General features: G+C 44.2%; 1 protein-coding gene and 1 pseudogene across 2 annotated transcripts; one reads left to right on the plus strand and one right to left on the minus strand.

Annotated features, from left to right (window-relative positions):
* Positions 1 to 856: 856 nt before the first annotated feature.
* On the minus strand, positions 857 to 6812 carry LOC100279386 (uncharacterized). 2 transcript variants are annotated; one of them, NR_158732.1, is made up of 4 exons: positions 6591 to 6812; positions 6034 to 6456; positions 1252 to 2502; positions 857 to 1178 (listed from the first exon to the last, which is right to left on the minus strand). NR_158732.1 is itself a non-coding variant. In NM_001366077.1 (3 exons), exons 2-3 carry the CDS (start codon positions 6454 to 6456, stop codon positions 1603 to 1605), a joined length of 1323 nt encoding a protein of 440 aa, NP_001353006.1. In that variant the 5' UTR covers positions 6591 to 6691; the 3' UTR covers positions 1278 to 1602. The 2 variants fall into 2 exon arrangements, 1 of the variants encoding a protein (NP_001353006.1); NM_001366077.1 differs by lacking the exon at positions 857 to 1178 and having other exon boundaries at positions 1278 to 2502; positions 6591 to 6691.
* Positions 6813 to 18265: 11453 nt separating this feature from the next.
* On the plus strand, positions 18266 to 18645 carry LOC103646257 (uncharacterized; annotated as a pseudogene).
* The last annotated feature ends 1055 nt before the right edge of the window (positions 18646 to 19700 follow it).

The raw sequence follows: 19700 nt of genomic DNA on the forward strand, positions 1-19700 counted from the left end.
TTCTTAGAGTATCTAGTGATCTTCTCCACTAACTATACTAAATTTTATAGAGCTAGAGCCGTCCTAAATGGGCCTAAATTACTAATATACCCCATTTGGAAGTTAGCATTGGAGCGTGTCATTGGACAACCTCCAATTCCGTTGTTTGGATGATCTCCCGATCCCATTTCCAATTATATATACAATCAAACAACAACAATGAGATTGAAGGCCATTTCCATTTCCACTCAGCTTTGGCATTCCTACCCCAATACAATTCCTCTGTCTCAATGCTAACATCCAAACGGACTGATAAGTTAATATCGTTGATCTGTTTTGCACTAAATTAATGATCATGTTCCTTTTTATATGCTCTCTTCCGATACTATCAATTGTCTCCGTTTAAACATCTCTATATACATTACTAATGGGAAGGAATCAATGTATTTTTCTATTAAAAACATCCATTATAAAAAAAATACTTATTATTATTGTTTTTGCTCCCTAATATATTGGACGAGCCATGGATCCCTAACATAAGACCGTTCCAGCAGCTCTTCTATCTTATCTCTTATTTAATCCTTTATTTCTAAATTCACTCTAAAAAAGATTATTTGCAGTCACGCGTCTTCTATTTTACGCGTCCTTTGTTTTACGTCACGCGTCCTCATACAAGCTAAGTACTTGATAGGCATAGGCTATAGCTCAGGTTTGCAACAAGGACTTGATCAAAGCGGTACATTGGTCGATAAACCCCGAATTCTAGTCACGTGATCCGATAGCCCATCAACAAAATAATGAATATCTAAACATGTTAGAAGAAAATTTTAAAGTAATACTATAATATATATTCTTTTATTTACTTATTATTTGATATAAATATTTTTAGATGTATTTTGAGTGTTTAATTAGTAACATTTATACATTAAAAATAATTTGAAAGGCCTCTATTTGAAACCTTGTCCCGGGCCCTTAGAATGTTAGGACCGCCGCTATGCAGAGGTAATCGCAACGTAAAGTTTGTGCAAGGTGGCGTCATGGCGTAATAGAACTGCTCACCACCCAGCAGTGTTGAAAAACTAGTGCCTCGACGAACTGCTCGGTGTCCCCGGCGCCGATGACGATGTCCGACAATGGCAAGCCAGATCAGGCCACACCGCCACAACCTCAGGCTGTGTGCTCAGTTGCATCTCATCAGCCTGCAGCAATTGAGAATCTCAGTTTGGGGTTCTTTTTCAAGCCTCAGAAAAAGGGCTAAGATCTGCACAACACCTGCAGAAAGATCCAAGATTGGCCACTGAGGGAACTTCAGTCAACCTGATAGAAGAGTATAATCTGTTGCAATCGCAGCTCAGTCTCAGCTTATGTCTGCGACGTACAAGTAGAGCCTGCTATTGGAGTTTGTTCCTAACAATGATTTTTTACTATGTTTCTTCATATAATTTCTACCCTTTCTCTATAATTAATCTCACAAAATGAAGTGACCATGAATTTCCTCTGCAAGTCTTCAAAGTGAAAGTGCAGCCACTGGGTTCACTTGAAACTTCAGTATTTTATCTGAGAATTTGGGCAGAGCATAATCCTTCTCGCCCAATAACATCCTCCTTCAACAGTTGGCACCGTTTAAGCTTCGCCGATTAGCTTCCGGAACTTCTCCATGTGCTCAGCCTGCAACGAGATAGCAATGGACAGGCTGCCGTCGCCATTTGCACTTGGGAGGACAAACGCCAGACCTTCATACGCAATGCCACCTGGCCCCATGAACACAGGCCGGCCCCATCCGAAGTCAGCATCATGGATAGGAAGGCGCACCCAGCTGGTGAGCCCTAGGTTCGGGCAGCGGAAGGTATGCGCTCCACGCACAAGTGCTGACAGATCCGGTTGAAGCTCCAGGTAGTCTAACGCTGAGCGGCAGTAGTCGTTGTCCATCCTATCCAGTGCTCCCTGGATGACTGCTGCTCCTTCTGCCAGCTCACTGGTCACCTTGCCCGCCTCAGCAAGTGGTGTCGCGGTGAAGATGACATTGCCAAAGTACCCATCTGGTAGTGGAGGCTGTAGCCGTTGTCGGCCATCAGTGGCGCAATACAACTTGGTGGGTTGTTCAGGAGGTAGGCTGCGTGCAAGGGAGACACATTTCCAGACATGTGCCGCTAGCACTGCATATGTGCTGAACCGGGGTGCACCTTCCCCTGCAGGAAGCTGTGAGCGCAGCCGGCCAAGGTCTGAGCGAGTGAGCTTGAAAATGTCCACAGCAGTGGCAGGTGGCTTTGACTTGGAAGCAAGGAACTGGGTTGTGGAGGACAACATAGCTGGGGCAGACTGGTACTCGATATGTTGAAAAGATGGAGTTGGTGGATCACGAGCACGAAGAAGGGTGCGGTCAATGAAGGGCATGACAGAAATTTGAGCTCCACGGCAGAGGTCAGACCATGAGTTAATGAAGTGCAAGCCAGACATGCCATCCGCTGCATGGTGTTGCATGCCAACACCAAGGGAGACGCCTCCACATTTGAAATAAGTCACCTGGAGGCAAGAAAAAAAGAGCATGAGGTTCATGCGCTATGCTGAAATATAATATCAGATGCAGCAGGACAAGTAATTGAAAGAAGCTTCCAGTCTTGCACTGCATATAGCTTGTCTGCCCCAGAACGCAATACTGCTCACCTAAAACAGGGTCACCACCTATTACTGCTTAATACAGTATTTTCATTTTTCGTTTAAGTGATATGGAGTCCCTACTAGGCAAGTAGGCATACCTGCTTGACACCAATATAAAGGTACAAAAATATGGTGTAACAAGGCAAAAACAGCCTTGTGCCAAATTCTGCTATGCTATCTTCACGTGCTAGACACAATACTTAACTCTCTGTACGATCAAAAGCTCATGCTTCATGTCATATTACAACTAGTTTCTGCCCACTAGTAAGATCTGTCATGCTAAATTACAGCCTATCAGATTATCCTGTATCCATGTCACCAACCTAGAAGTATAAAACTTGTGCACAAATTACAGCCTAACAAAGTATAAAATTTCCAAGATAATGCAATCATGCAACAAGATCCGAACCTATTATCAAAGAACAATATAAGGTTTGAGGTGTAGTGAAATAAGCACAAAGTCAAGAGACTGAAAACCTTTATTCCTGCATGATTGCTATCCAAAACTAGCATTATGTCACAATTTTGAGATAACACCATGAAACCATCATCGCCTTCTCCTTCCCATCTCTCTCCCCCAGTTCCCATCGCTGAGAACTGTGGTGGATAAGCCCCTTCCCTTCTGCCTGTGGCCCTGTGCACAGACTAAGTCCATGCGCGATAAGGGACCAGATGATACGCATGATGAGACAGATAACAAGCAGCTCACATGACCAAGGCAAGGCCGACAATGCGCAGACGGTGTGACTTAGCAGCTTATATGGGGCGACTCTGGATTCATAGCTCCACCTCATAGCCGACAGCTCCAGCTCATGCGATGGACAGCTCACATGAGGTAGCAAGTGCAGCAGTCGCAGTTGTGGGTGTGGGTGTGTGTCGCAGAAAACAGAGAGACAGATAATTGGTTGGGTGGCACCGCCAGCACGCATGGAACATCCGGCCGTGAAGCAGGTGAACGGGCACGTAGGCACCAGCATCAATCTGCGCCTGCACGTAGGGGCCTCTCCATCACGATGTCATCACCATTGGCTGATTGCCACACATGGGAAGCTTCGCAGTCCTCGTCTCCGAGCACTCTGACACCAGCGCCATGGCTCCTTCCCTCTGCATTCTTAAGCCATGTTGATATCATGTTGTTTTGTTTCCCTTCTTTCTTAGGCATGGCATGCATGCATGGAGGATACAGGATAGCCACCTGTTCTTGCTACCATATGTGCCCTGGATGTGGGGGAGGAGCCAGCAGTGAACAAATCGCTGGAGGCTAGCCATCATAAACCCAGCATGTTCTCTACGCCACCAGGGTATGACAGCCCAAGACACTCACAGCCTTCAGATCCTTCGCCAATGGGGTATACAAACGAACAATTGACCAACGGCCTCATATGCGAAGCTATCAGGTCTCCCGTGTCGCCATGAACCTTGAAGCTGATAGGCGTTGCAAGATTGGCAGCTATATCAGGAGGAAGTTGTTGAAGTTGTCGAGTTCGCCGAGGCAGCTATACAAGCGTCTGAACACAGCTCGTGCTGGGGCAGCAATCTGGAGGGTAGGCAGCTCGTGCAGGGCGAGCCTGGCAGTCTCAGGCACGTGGACGCAGAGCACAGCAAGACGGATGCTTGACTCGGTAGCACACATGGACGCTCGGCCAGGATGCACACCTGGACTCTGCCTAAGGGGCTTGTTCATTAGTGCTCAGCATTTGGGATGAGGAGACGGTGAGGAGCTAAACAGTGAATCCACAGTATTAGCTCCAAATTGTGACAGAAAGCTAGTTTTGGGTAATGGATCATTCTTTCGATGATATTTCACATGTCTAAGATGTTTCAATGGTATTTTCCGGCCACAATTCTTTCAATGCTATAGAACCAATTTTCCCTAAGTAAGATATGTAGGATTGTATCATCACACTCTGTTCCAAAACCTATGTTTTCATGAAGCAACCAGTTTGCAGAAGCACACAGGCATGAAGGCCTTGCCCAGTGCAATGTATATAAACACAGTTTTCAAATGCGCAATATAGTGGAAGCCAACCTGACATATAAATAAGCATGCACCTATGAACTATGATGAAGCCTATATCAATACAGAAAGAGGTTCTATCAAGAATGAAAATAGAGGGCCTCACAAGTATATGAAATAGTGAATACTATGCCTTGTTGTTAAATAAAAGCTTTGGAGAAAACTATGACATGAACATGCTCCATTAGTCCAGTCAGGCTGTCATTTTTGTACCAACCAAAATGCAATGTGCATTCCAAGCAAGATTATTCAGCAAGTTGTCGACAGGCTGATGACTAACAAAATTGCAGGGTCCACAAACTTAGGACACACCAGGCAAATATTAATTCACCTCAGTTTTAAAGTGAGCTGATTTTGTTGCAAAGTGGAACTGCCAGTAAGGGGATAGTCAACTCATGCTCCATAGTTCAAAAAAGCAAATGAACACCTTTTTCATTCAAGGTTGTACAAGAGCAATATTTACAATTTAAATTCAAGTTCTTCAGGTTATTCGATATAAAAATGGTGATACATCCTATTCAATCAAATATTATAAAATGAAATAGTATACGTGACAATGGACCAATGGAAGGCCAGCAAGGTCAGAAAAGTTAAATTTAGGCAGAATTGAAAGTGAAAGTTGGTGTATTCATCGAAACCTAGTCACAGAGGAATAGTTTACAACTCACAAGAATAAAAAAGTTTTGCAAAGCAAAAGGATTCACTTTTAAGACAGGGAAAACTTAAGCTATTGGGCTAGTTTAAAAGTAACAATCAGACATCAATATTAAATCCAAATAAGTCTATGCATGTCCAAAGATAATCAAACAAATGCTGACTAAATGAAGCTGCAAACTTGACCAGGCAACCTCACTTGGAAGCCAGATAGGTCCTATTGACCTACTAGCAAGTAGCAATTTCACACAATAATTGACATTGCTCCGATACATGCAATTCAGTTTGTGGATAGGATTGGCTACTAGCTGGTCCGGGTGCAGCAAGTTTATTCGATGCATAATCACCAAAAGAAATATCAAATATGATGCCAAGTATTCTCAAGCAGTTCTAACCGAAGCTTCAGAATTATGGTACTAAAATCCAGCCAAAACAGAGGCCCCACCCAGAACAACACAGCGACAGCCCAGGTGGGTGGGTAGAAGTACTATGCAATGATACAATTACAGCTAATAAAACCAACCTAGAACACGAGGTACTCTCAAATAAAAAAGGCCCAGCTATCCAATCATGCATTAAACAAAATAGGAGTACTACATACATGTGCCCAAAAACATTGGCGTGCTGTTTGTGAAGATTTTGCCGTACGACTTCCAGAAGGCTATATGTCCTCGGTTTCTGTCCTTAGTCTAATTGAAACAACACTAGGAACTGAGCAAGCTCACCTGGAGCACGAGTAGCGAGAAGGCCGAGATGTCGTCGGTGTAATCGACGGTCGGGATGAGGCGCTTGAGCTCCATGGTGGGCGCGAAGTCACCGTAGTCATCGACAGAGGCATCGGGCGCGTCGGCCTCGACGAAGAGCACTCCCTCGCCATTGCAGTCGATCTCGACCCTACCGTCCTCGTCCCGCGCGAGGCGGCCCGCCATTGGATAGAACGGCACGAGCGCCTCTGCCAGCGCGCGCCGCATCCGCTCGCCGTCGAAGAACCCCTCCGCATCCGGCACGGGGCCGTCGCGGCGGTAGAAGTAGACACTGGGCGTGTGGAAGCGCGGCACCACGAGGTCGAGGTTGGAGTTCCACAGCCGCTGCCGCGGCGTCTCCCGCGCCGGGCGCACCATCGTCGACCGCCTCACAGTAATCGCCATCTGTATTCCGTTCCGCCGAATAGCTAATAAGCACCCCACACGAAATTCCCCACCAACAGGAGAAACAATCGAAGCTAAAAACACTACCATAGTCTAGAGTCTAGATTGTTACAGGGAGAAGTGCGGCGACCAACCTCAGCGAAGACGCGGCGTCTCGGGTCAGATCTAGGGCGGTGAAACCGGAAATACTCTGGACAAATCCAGCGATTGGTTTGGTGGTGCCAGCAGCTCTTGGTGGAGAGCAGCTGCTAGGAAGGTGGGGGGTGGGACGGCATTTTATAGGCGGAGATAGGCCGGCGGATCCTCTGACTTGCTCGGACTTGCTTCCGCTCCTCCCATTTTCCTTTTCTTTTCCGCTCCTCCTCCCCGCTTTGGGTTTCGGCGCAGTGGCGATGAGTGGAGTTGGGCCTTGGGGGTTGGTGGGACAGGGACGGGGACGGGAGGGCGAAGGTGATAGGACATGGTCCACACTCCACCGTCACGGCCCTGGACTGGACGCTCAGGTCACTTCGGCATAGTAGCGGGTGCTTCAGATTTACGGAGGTAGAGCGGTCAGCGAAAAAACACTTTTCCACAAACTGTACAAACAAAAAAGCATGATTAAATAAGCTGATCTCCATTTAGCACAGTGAGAATTATGGAGAGAAACGTGGCAGAAAAAAACTAAAAAAACAAATTTGGCTTTAGTTTCACCTTACGTTTGTCCTATGTAGTTGCTTCTAGGCAGGAATGGCAGATGAAGCGTATGTCGGCCTAAAGGTACCACATCTGGTAGTACGTGGCGCGCGACTATCAAATTGGACCCATCGGTTTAATCGGGTCGTGGCTTAAAATGAATGAGGATTTTAGCAACTCCAATAGTTATGTAAATTTTAACTTTCTAAATCACAGATTTAAAAAGTTGCTAAATGACTTTTGGAGTAAAAAAATGTGAGTTCTCCAATAGTTCTCTAAATATAGGTTGTAATTTTGTTTTGTATTTATCCATATAAAAATAAGTCATAAAAACTATATAATACAGTCAACATTTTTATTTAGGGAGTTGTTAAATGATTGCCAAATGTAGAGAGAAAATAAGGTTAGATGACAAGTTGTTAAATTTAGAAAGTTCATTTAGAGAACTGTTGGAGAATAGTTTTCATGTTAACTACCTAAATTATTGATTTAGGAAGTCTTTTAGAGAACTACTGGAGTTGCTCTAAGATGCACATGCTGAATCACGCCCTTGGTGTCTATCGAAGCTCGACTATTGTTTTTTATGCGTTTGGTCCATGTCCTAATGAAAGAGATGGTAAAGCAACCACTATATGTATGACTGTTTTGTCTCGTGTTTCACACATGAATTAAAAAATTTATAGACTATGTAAACTGTAAACATATAAGCCACCATATTACTTGTTATTTATATTGTTTGTACATGTTTTTCAATAGACATATAGACAACAGTTATATGTAGATTGTACATGCCCAAAGTGACTAATGCAGTAATGGCTTATTTTGATTCTTCACTTTAAACTTTAGATGTTGTTTGGTTTTTGTAACATTAACGGTAACTGATAACGTTACACTATGTTTGTTTAAGTCCAACCGTAATCAAATATCACACTAAAAAATAATATTGTCCTATTCAAACTTGTTACCGCTGGTAATTGAGTGTGAATTATTATTGTTATCATTTATGTTATATTTCGTGAATCAAACGGTACTTTAGAGTTAATGCTTTAAGCAAGTAGCCAGGGCCGTATCTGAGGGCGTGCGGAGGGTGCGGTCGCACAGGGCCCTCAAAAACAGAGGGGCCCCTAGCCACTAGACGCTAGCACTTTTTCTGTTAAAGCTATCTATTCTAGACACAAATACGTAAAGAGCGATTGCGCTATCTACCAGTCTTGTTTAGATTATTAAACTAATATCTCAATTACTTATTGAATACTCCATCCGTTTCAAAATAGTATTTGTTTTAGCTCTTGATTTTTATGTTTATATTCAACTAGATGATGATGAATCCACTAAAGAAGCAAAACAAATTCTATTTGATATAAAGAGAGTATTATTTACTATACATATGATGGTTGCATAGGCAGAGAGAAGCTTTTTAAAATTGAAATATTTTTGTGAACTATTTATGACCAACAATAACTCAAGAGAGGTTAAATGGCTTGGCGATTCTATATATCGGAAAAAGTTATTGAATGAGATTGATCTCAATGATATAAGCGATGACTTTGTATCACAAAATGTTAGAAGATATTATTAATGATATCAGATAACAAGTAAGCGTTTTTTGACTATATATATTTTATATGTGTTATCTTATAAACTTCATAACAGTGCATAATAATTTTTATACGTCAATATTCAATAATATTTGTATAATTATATATATTTGTGTGAATGAGGTCTCTATATCGGATTTCGCATTAGACCCCTAAAAAGTCAGGAACGGCCCTGCAAGTAGCCCATTTTACACTAAAGTTTAAGAGTTGAAAAGTAAGTTAAAGTGTTTTAAAGAGCTCCGAAGTTTATATAAGAGGATCCAAATATCCTAAAGCACTTTACTGTTAATCTATTTATTCACCAAGGTCGCATCTTTTGGTTTGTTTATTGGCAGGAATAATAAAAAAAACTTACATCCGACGGAAGTGACGTGTGCACACCGTCCCGGCGCCATCATCATTTTGTATAAAACATAGTAGGAAAACGATCTGTTTTACTTTCAACCATATTTATTCACATGCACAAAGAGTGACAGAGACAGTAATCAGAATGACCGCATTAGAAGCCGATCCAAGCTTTGGTTTACCTAACCCCGTGACAGAGGCAGGCCAGAAAATTGTTGTTAAACTTGCCTATCACTTTTACCCTCCAAACATGTGAGAAGGCACTGCTTTTTTTATAATCTTTGGAGCTAGCTGTCGTATGTACCATGTCGCACATTATGAGGTTCTGGAGGTGCAAGTACAGCTAGCTAAAGACGGCAAGGTTGCCATGATCATTGGAGTTAACAGTGACAAGGTGTGGGTCCCTAGTGTAACAAAAGAAGAGTTTTAGAAAAAACGTGTAGGTAAGGTTTTATCTTTTTTCTCCGTGTCATAAAAAATACAGGATAAATAATAGGAATTTTAGAACTCACGATGGATAAAACAAGCGATAATTTGCAAGTATTATGGTTACAGTAATTTAAGTCTCATAACTAGAGTTGTATGTGTGTACCGAGGAGAGGTAGACCTATCATTAGGATCTGGGGTCGATCATTAACAAATGAGTATTGGTAGTGGTGGATATAAAATAGATTAAAGGAGGGGCTACTAAGCCGGTTGCATTGGTACCTTGTAGTGGGCAATCTGGCTGATTAACCAATGCCGCCTGCTGATCTAGAGCTTGGATATGGGCGTGGGTGACCATAAGCCATGACCTTGCAACGGAGATGGAGGGAGACAACAAGACAAACAATGATGAGTCGACGACTAATGGGTAGCGCGGTGTAAAACATCGTACGACTAGGGTTAAGACATAAACTAGGATGCGTCAGTGTCATGGTGTGTGTCAGATGAGTCCATTTCGTCTTTTGTCATCTTTACAGATGACACTAAATTACCTATCACTGGCAAATGAGGCATTAACACGATTGTTTATGTGACATGCATCCTTAAAAATGATAAAAAAATATTGTTCTGTTAGGCACGGGGACATAGTTGATGCGTGGTGGGCTAGAAAATGGAACATTTCAACTGATTTGAAGGCCTCCAGCTACTACTTTTAACTCAGTCGGGCGGGGCTGCAACCCAACAGCCTCCCTTTGTATCTACCCTGAGTATGGGTTAATTCATCTATAATTTCTTTTATAATTTAGAATAAATTTTAAATGCTTTAGTACACATATTTTAGAATGAATTGAGCAAGCCAGGGAGAATACACTGTTGAAACTATATGGTAGGTGGAAGATCATATGAGGGAAAGATCATTCACCTAAACTATATATATCTATATGTAGTCTTTGTTTCCACATGAAGATCATTCCCAAAAATACCAATTCTTGACAAACATATAATTGTCTATGTTTCCATATATTACTTGAGTAAGGGTGTTTGGTAGAGCTCCCACAACTCCGCTTCCAGCAAGAATCACTTCTACGTAGCCAAACAGTCAAAAAGTGAATCGATCCATGGTGAGAACGAAGTGAATCTAGTCTTCATTTTGTATTAGAGAGTGAGAGCCAAAAAAACCACTTCTCGCCGCTCCCAACCTGCTCCCCACTCTCCAACTCCTCAAAAATCACTTCACACACTATTTGTCAAACAATTTTCGTAAGATAGATTCACTTATACCAGAGAATCATTTGGAGTCACTTTATTAGAGAATTAGCTCTCGAAGATAGAGAATCATGGAGCGGAGCTCTGCCAAACAAACCCTAAATATGTGTCTGATTCGATTACGCTCCAAATTCGTACCAGTTCTAACACTCCAAATTCGTACCAGTTCTAACACACAAAACCATCCACATCTGCATACACACTCGTATAATAACCCCTCCGCTCCAAATCCGATAAAAAAAGCTGATTAGGATGTAGGAGAGATATTATCCACTTCGCTTCGATACGTTTTGATTCCTGTTCTCTGCTACCATTGAGAATTATTTTATTAACAAATATCATGTGGTCTTCATCTAAAATTTAGGTAATCGTGCTACTTTAGTAAGCCACTAGACAATAAATTTAGTGCTTGTTACACCTGGGGCTTGCATATATTTGAGATTATAATCTAACCAGATTATATATAATCTAATTTATTTTAAACTAACACTTAGGGGCAGTTTAGACATTTTCACATACAGGACATTTTCAACCATTCACTCTATCTAGCCCTCTATATAATATAACTCATTTATTTAACATTTTTCATCAGTTTTTAAAGTTTAAAAATTTATAGACTATTTAAACTACCATAATACACAATGTTACCAGGTTAAAGTGATAAAAAGGCTAATATCATAAAGAAATCTTTATCTTTACAACTAATTAAGTACTCATTGTAGGCGTCCACATGCGGCTGTGTTCTGCCTCTGGAAATCTCGGTCGCGATAGCCTCTCCATCCCGCGGCCGCCACCTCCAGAATCTTGGTCGCGATAGCATCCCGCAGCCGCCATAATCCCCCAATCTCGCGCTCCCCTGTGCTCCGCGGCCTCCACATTTCACGCAGCCGATCTCTGCTCCCTGCGCCGTGTTCGTTCGCGAGGTTGGGGCCGATGATGGCGGCGGCCTCCGATTTCTGCGCGGCGTCTGTAGGAAACGGGTGACGCCTAAGAGGGGGGGTGAATTAGGACTTCTAAAAGTTTCTCTAAACTAGGCCACAATTAAATCCCTAGAGCAAAACCTATGCAAATAAACAAACTAGAATGTGCAAACTAGGTTTTGTCTAAGTGTTGCTACCTCTACCGCAAAGGCTAAGTTTCAATCTACACTATATAAGTATGAATACACGATTGAAACTTAAATGCTTAATATAAATGCGGAATATGAAGAGCAAAGTAGAGATGCAAACTCTCGTGGATGACGCCGGTATTTTTACCGAGGTATCCGGAACCACGCAAGGTTCCGACTAATCCTCGTTGGTGCCCCTACGCAAAGGGAAACCCACACGAGGGCCAAGCACCTTCGGTCGAGTAACTCCGTAGAGAGCCACGGGCCTTCTCCACACGCAAGTGGTGCTCCGCTTCCGGCTCCTCTCGGACGCTCCCCGCCGTCTCCACTATCGAGCTTCCGGTCGAAACGCCGCGGGCCTCGTTCCCTCCGTACACGGTGGCGGCCGTGACACAAACACGGTTGTCACGGTCTCGCAAGACTCTCGCCCCACTCGGTACAATTACAACGACTCACGCAAGAGCCGAGGGGTTGTGTGGTTTGTCTAAACTCACTCAACTAACTAGGGTTCACCTAGAGCAAGCGCTAAAGCGGTCTAACTAACCTAAGCACTTCGCAAAGCACCTACGCTAATCACCGAGTGATTCTATTAAGCACTTGGGTGTTTGAGCTCTTGGAAATGTGCACTATATGCCTTGGTATGTTGCTTGGGCTCCCACACTTCCAAATGGTCGGTTGGGTGAAGTATATATAGGCCCCAACACAAATATAGCCGTTGGACAGAAAGCAGCAGCTTTCTGTCGTCGGGTGCACCGGACAGTCCGGTGCACCACCGGACACTGCACAGTAGATGTCCGGTGCACGCCACGTCAGCCGATCGTTGGCGCCTGTAGCAGTCGACCGTTGGATTCGACCGTTGCCATCTGCCCGTGGCACACCGGACAGTCCGGTGCTACAGCCAGAGAGCGCCTGTCTGCGGCCTCTCTGCGCAGACTGTCCGGTTGTCCCACCGGACAGTCCGGTGCACACCGGACAGGTGCTGTTCACTGTCCGGTGCGCCACCAGGCGCTGGCTGACAGCCCTTTTCTGGGATTTCTTTGTTGATCCCTTCGGGCTTCTTTTGTTCTTGAGTCTTGGACTTCTATGCATCTTTTTATGTCTTCTTTTGAGGTGTTGCATCCTCATTGCCTAGGTCTAATCCTCACCGCATCCTGTGGACTATAATTATAAACACTAGCAAACACATTAGTCCACAGATTGTGTCAATCATCAAACACCAAAACTTACTTAGCCAAATGGCACGGGGTCCATTTTCCTTACAATCTCCCCCTTTTTGGTGATTGATGACAACACAACCAAAGCAAGCAAATAATACAAGTATTTGAATGTAAATGTGCAATCTACTTGCTAGGATGCATGATTGTCCCCTTAATGTGATATTATGGACTTAAGCCTCCCCCTAACTCCATAATTCACTTACTTCTTATATTGGACCAAATTACCAAAACCACTTGACAAGCACTTGCAGAATTTTAAAATTTTTAAATTGGTGGTGTTTGGTGTTTGATTCATTTTTCATTGCTTTGGTCCCTAAAATTCTCCCCCTTTGGAATCAACCACCGAAAATGAAGACATTAAAAGCATGTAGGAAGTAAATAAAACTTGCCCTTAAGGAATTGAAACTCTTGTAGAATAAAAACATATTAAAACTCCCCCTAAATGAGTGTTCTCTTTTAGAAAGAAATTTCTCCCCCTTTTGAGAGATGAAGAAATACTCCCCCTGACAGAGATCATCTACTTAGGAAAAAGCATGTGAAAATTAGCGGAGCAAGTCATGATTTGAATAGACTAACTTCCCTTATGCATAGGTAACAAAAAATGATTGAACCACTTATGCATTTATAGCAACAAGGAAGTATAAGATGTGAAATAATAGTCTAACCAAATGTCGGAGAAGACATGTAAATGATGTAAAATGACAGTTCTTGGAGATATGCAGTGGAAGATTGTTGTCTTTCTCCGGGGACTTCATTTTCCTTACAATGAGACTATCACAAGAAAATAGACTTGAAAAAGGTGTTAGTCTCAAAGTCTTAGATTATAGAGTAATCTCCCCCTAAAAGTGTGCATACAAGTTTTTGAATACTTGTAGGAGACATGCACTTTGATTTGATATCAAGAGGGGCAGGTTATCCGAGCTTTGGCACATATAAGTTAAATGATACAACTTGTAGAGATCAACATTTTCAATTGATGCATCATTTACTATGGAGTGATATAAAAGCTATGTGCCGTGCTTTAAATAAACATTTTAAGCCATGTAGGTTTGCTTAAGTATATGAATTAAAAACAAGCAATCCTACCATATGATTCACCTAGTATGCATAATTTAAAACAAAGGTAAATAACAAATGTAGTACTAGGCAAGAAAGGTAAACTAGATACAAGGTAAATAGATACGCATATCTAAAAACAGGAGATACAATAAATCTAGTTACCTTAGTCATGGGTGGGAAATTTGGGTCCAAAATTTTTACTAACCCACTTGGCAATAAACTTGATCCAATATGATGTATCCCATGATATACATCCCAATTTTGCCAAGCCTCCAAAATTTCCCGACGACCTTTGGTCCACTCACTTCCCTTTCGGGATCCAAACCTTCTTGGTGCTTTTCATGGTTGAAATTATTTCCTTTGGCACCCAGATGCGTTTGGCCCCCTTTCCTTTGTTGGCTTGCTTGTTGGCCTTGATTGCTATCACCTTTCCATTCTTTTTCTTCTTGATCAAATATGGTGTAGCAGCCTTTTTGTCCACCTTTTTGATGTAGGTGTTGGAGATTTTGCTTGATGGCTTTTGCTTGAGCTTTTGCCTTTGTTTATCCCCGGTCATCGTCTTGCATTGGAAAGACTTGTGGCCTTCCTTGTGGCATAACCTACAAATCACTGTTTCTCCCTCCATAGGCTTGTTCACTCCCGCAGTGGTGTTATCCTGTGGAGGTTGGATTTGTTTGGCTTTGCCTTTCTTTTCATACAAAGCCTTGCCAAGACGAGCCACTTCTTGCCTTAATTGCTCATTTTCCTTTGCAACCTCATCCGAACATGTTTCTATAACAATATTCTCAACAAGAACTTGGTTGCAGGGGTTAGTATCATTTATTAAATCAAAGCAAGAGGTAGAAGCATCTTTTTTAATAATTTCAGAAATTTCAACTAAAGATGCTACTGGGGTGCTACCAATATTTTCTAGCTTAGTAGTTAGCTCATCATTGTGTATGCTAAGAATTTCCATTTTCTCTAGCAAATTTTCAATGGTATTTTGGGAGCTAGCTAACTTAGCCTTAAGTTTTTCATTCTTTTTAAAAAGGCCATCATCGGTAGCAGTGGATGGAGCACTAGACTCTAATAGCTCAATTTTAGTTGACAACTCACTATTTAAGTTTGCAAAAGTTTCAAATTTTTCTAGCAAACCTTTGTAATCATTTTGGGAGCTAATCAACTTATTTTTCAAAGTTTTAAGTTGAGCTTTTTGCTTAGTGCAAACATCCTAGAAAAATTCAACGGCTTCCGCAAGCTCATCTACGGAGGGCTTTCCCTCACCTTCATCATCACTACTACTTTCATCACTAGAGGATGGAATGCTTTTGTTACCTCTTGCCATAAGGCATTTGTGTGATGACCGTGATGAGCGTGATGAGGTCCGGTGGCTGCGCGTCCTTGGAGATTCATCTTCACTTGAAGAGTCATCCCAAGTTCTAACACTTGTTAGCGCCTTGCCTTTGCTCCTCCCCTTTTTGGGTTTGGCCATAGTTGGACAGCTGTCCCTGAAGTGGCCCTTCTCCCCACATGCGAAGCATCCTCTCTTTCTTTGCTTTTTCCTGTCAATGTTAAAGAGAATATCTTCGACCTGCAGGAGCACACCCATTAGATTAATCTTGCGAATCATCCCCATTACCTTTCCGACGCGTCGGATTGTTTCTTCGTCCTCGGAGGATGATGTGCATGGTTGATTATCTTCATCATCATCACTCTCTTCTTCTTCCTCTTCTTCACTTGAGGAACTTGGTGTGGAAGCCTTCTTTTTACCCTTCCTCTCATCACATGCAAAAGCATATGGCCTTGAGGAAGTTGGCTCCTCTCCCCGACACATTTTTCGCGACATCTCAAAAGCCTCGATTTTTCCAATTACAATGGTTGGGGTCATGTTACCCAAGTCCTCCATGTTGTGAAGGATAGTGATGATGCTCCCATATCTTCGTTGTGGTAGTAGGGAGATAATCTTCCTCACAATGTCCGCATCACCTAGCTTATTAATGCCAATAGAATTGAGCTCATTGATAGTTAGATTCAAACGAGAATACATGTCTTTAACAAGCTCATCATCTTTCATAGCAAAAGAATTATACTCATTTAAGACTAGGCAATGTTTTTGCTCACGGACATTGGATGTGCCGTCATGGAGCTCATGCAATTTTAGCCAAATCTCATTAGCAGTTTTCAAGGTAAATACTTGATTAAAAATATCCATGCTAAGAGATTCATACAAGCAATTTTTTGCTCTAGCATTTAAGTGAATTTCTTTTTCCTCACCCGTGGTTGGTTTCTCGGGATTCTTGAGGGGTTTCATCCCATCACGAGTGACTCTCCAAACACCTAGATCAACGGCCTCTAGGTAGCAAGCCATTCTAGCACTATAATATGGGAAGTTAGTGCCGTCGAAGTGTGGTGGCCTATGGGTATCCATCCCTTCCTCTAAAAAGCGTCGGCTCTTTTAGCGGTGAAGCTAAAACGTTTCAAATGAGCCAAACCAGGCTCTGATACCACTTGTAGGAAACGGGTGACGCCTAAGAGGGGGGGTGAATTAGGACTTCTAAAAGTTTCTCTAAACTAGGCCACAATTAAATCCCTAGAGCAAAACCTATGCAAATAAACAAACTAGAATGTGCAAACTAGGTTTTGTCTAAGTGTTGCTACCTCTACCGAAAAGGCTAAGTTTCAATCTACACTATATAAGTATGAATACACGATTGAAACTTAAATGCTTAATATAAATGCGGAATATGAAGAGCAAAGTAGAGATGCAAACTCTCGTGGATGACGCCGGTATTTTTACCGAGGTATCCGGAACCACGCAAGGTTCCGACTAATCCTCGTTGGTGCCCCTACGCAAAGGGAAGCCCACGCGAGGGCCAAGCACCTTCGGTCGAGTAACTCCGTAGAGAGCCACGGGCCTTCTCCACACGCAAGTGGTGCTCCGCTTCCGGCTCCTCTCGGACGCTCCCCGCCGTCTCCACTATCGAGCTTCCGGCCGAAACGTCGCGGGCCTCGTTCCCTCCGTACACGGTGGCGGCCGTGACACAAACACGGTTGTCACGGTCTCGCAAGACTCTCGCCCCACTCGGTACAATTACAACGACTCACGCAAGAGCCGAGGGGTTGTGTGGTTTGTCTAAACTCACTCAACTAACTAGGGTTCACCTAGAGCAAGCGCTAAAGCGGTCTAACTAAACTAAGCACTTCGCAAAGAACCTACGCTAATCACCGAGTGATTCTATTAAGCACTTGGGTGTTTGAGCTCTTGGAAATGTGCACTATATGACTTGGTATGTTGCTTGGGCTCCCACACTTCCAAATGGCCGGTTGGGTGAAGTATATATAGGCCCCAACACAAATATAGCCGTTGGACAGAAAGCAGCAGCTTTCTGTCGTCGGGTGCACCGGACATGCCGGTGCACCACCGGACACTGCACAGTAGATGTCCGGTGCACGCCACGTCAGCCGACCGTTGACGCCTGTAGCAGTCGACCGTTGGATCCGACCGTTGCCGTCTGCCCGTGGCACACCGGACAGTCCGGTGCACACCGGACAATCCGGTGCTACAGCCAGAGAGCGCCTGTCTGCGGCCTCTCTGCGCAGACTGTCCGGTTGTCCCACCGGACAGTCCGGTGCACACTGGACATGTGCTGTTCACTGTCCGGTGCGCCACCAGGCGCTGGCTGACAGCCATTTTCTGGGATTTCTTTGTTGATCCCTTCGGGCTTCTTTTGTTCTTGAGTCTTAGACTTCTATGCATCTTTTTATGTCTTCTTTTGAGGTGTTGCATCCTCATTGCCTAGGTCCAATCCTCACCGCATCCTGTGGACTATAATTATAAACACTAGCAAACACATTAGTCCACAGATTGTGTCAATCATCAAACACCAAAACTTACTTAGCCAAATGGCCCGGGGTCCATTTTCCTTACAGCGTCCACATGCGGTTGTGTTCTGCCTCCGAAAATCTCGGCCGCGATAGCCTCTCCATCCCACGACCGCCACCTGATCTCGCGTCGCGCGTCCCCACCACGCCCGCCACACACGCCGCGATGAGATCCTGGATCCCCTGCGACATCCTCCTCCACCGCGCCATGGCCGCCCCGACTTCCTCGCGCGCCGCTCCCTGAGGTGGCAGGCATGGTGCGCGCGGCCATCGCGGGGGTCACGACGGCGGCGCGGTTCCAGGAGCTGGTAGACTGGATGGAGGAGCGGAAGGCGGCGTTCAGGGACGACGATAAGTGGACAGAGATGGTGAATCTGGGGCTCGGGAGCCCCGCGCTCATCATGTCCGGACTGCTTCCGTTCTCCATCGACAGGGACCTCGGGTTCGGGAAGCCCAGCCTCGTGCTGCCCTAAGTGCGCCATGGTCGGCTGGGGTCCGCGTCCATGACGGTGGTGCCCTGCCCCAGCGGCGACGGGTCGTGGTTCTTTGGCTCATGGAGGTGGTCGAATCCAACCCTTTGATGAAGCCAACAGCGAACCCGGGAATGGTGACAGCGGCGGGATCCCGTTTGTGACTGTGAGCTCGCGCTGGCGGTACCTGCCATTACGGTGTACGGGTATCGTCGCCATCATCATCCAGATCCTGGTGAGACCCCATCCCTTGCCCCCTACCCTTCGCATTGTGGACACGGGTGTGAAATTGTTTGGGAGCTACGGAGAGCGTTACCATGTCCATGTCGTCGTTGGACCTGTCCGTGGGCAGGATTCCTGAGTAGAGCTCCCTCGGCAGGCCATCGTTGGGCCTCTACCTCCTCAGTGGCTGCTCGTTCGGGCTGTCGTACCAGATGCCAACGCTCGTGACGGAAATGGATCACCCCTTGATAGTTGACATGGCGGCGTGTGCCATGGACGAGCTCATCTGGCTCGCCTAGGCCGGCAAGCAAATCTGGGTCAAGGGAATGCCCGGTGACGCGAGGGATTTCTCAGCTCAGACGCCTACCGATCTGTTTATTTCCTACAAACGCTCCCCAAAAGTTCCAAATGATTCTTCCGCCTCTGCCAAGTTCCCCAGAATCCCCAGGTTGATGCTACCCCTGCCCATCGATTGGATCTTGTTCGATTTCTCTGTTCTGCAGATCCTGTGTGCATCCGCTCTAGGTAGTGGCCCTTTGCTCGGCTCCCTTCCTCCTTCGTCCATGCTTGGATGATTCAATCTGCGCTAATTTTGAGTTCTTGCCCCTGTCTGGCGTCAAAGACTAGCTAGAACTTGAATTTCCTGTTGCATGGTTCATTTTTATCTATTGTTAATACATCACATTCTCCTAGCCTTTTATACGAGATAAGCTATAAGAGGTCCTTAAAAGAGTGAAGAGCGCAATAATACCTAGAATCTACAGTGACCTTTGTGGGGATTCTGTTCCAGCAAAAGTGGGCTCATCTTGGGCATACAAATTAGATGATCAACATGTGGAGGAGAAGACACATAGCATGAATTTAAACATGAATTCAACCGATGAAAGTGATAACTTGTCTGGTGACTCGTGATTCAGAGTTGATAGTGGATACAAACAAATATATTCTTCAGAATTATTTTCTTAAATCACACTGATATATTTCTTTCAGGTCCAAG

Source organism: Zea mays, chromosome 2, assembly GCF_902167145.1.
Source record: "Zea mays cultivar B73 chromosome 2, Zm-B73-REFERENCE-NAM-5.0, whole genome shotgun sequence".
Lineage (NCBI taxonomy): Eukaryota > Viridiplantae > Streptophyta > Magnoliopsida > Poales > Poaceae > Zea > Zea mays.

What these genes read in the sequence shown, in the direction of transcription:
- LOC100279386 (NM_001366077.1), bottom strand. Translation starts at nt 6,456, where the DNA reads ATGGCGATTACTGTGAGGCGGTCGACGATGGTGCGCCCGGCGCGGGAG. An exon ending in TCTCGCTACTCGTGCTCCAG is followed by an intron (nt 2,503 to 6,033) that starts GTGAGCTTGCTC and finishes TCTTGCCTCCAG; the next exon opens with GTGACTTATTTCAAATGTGG.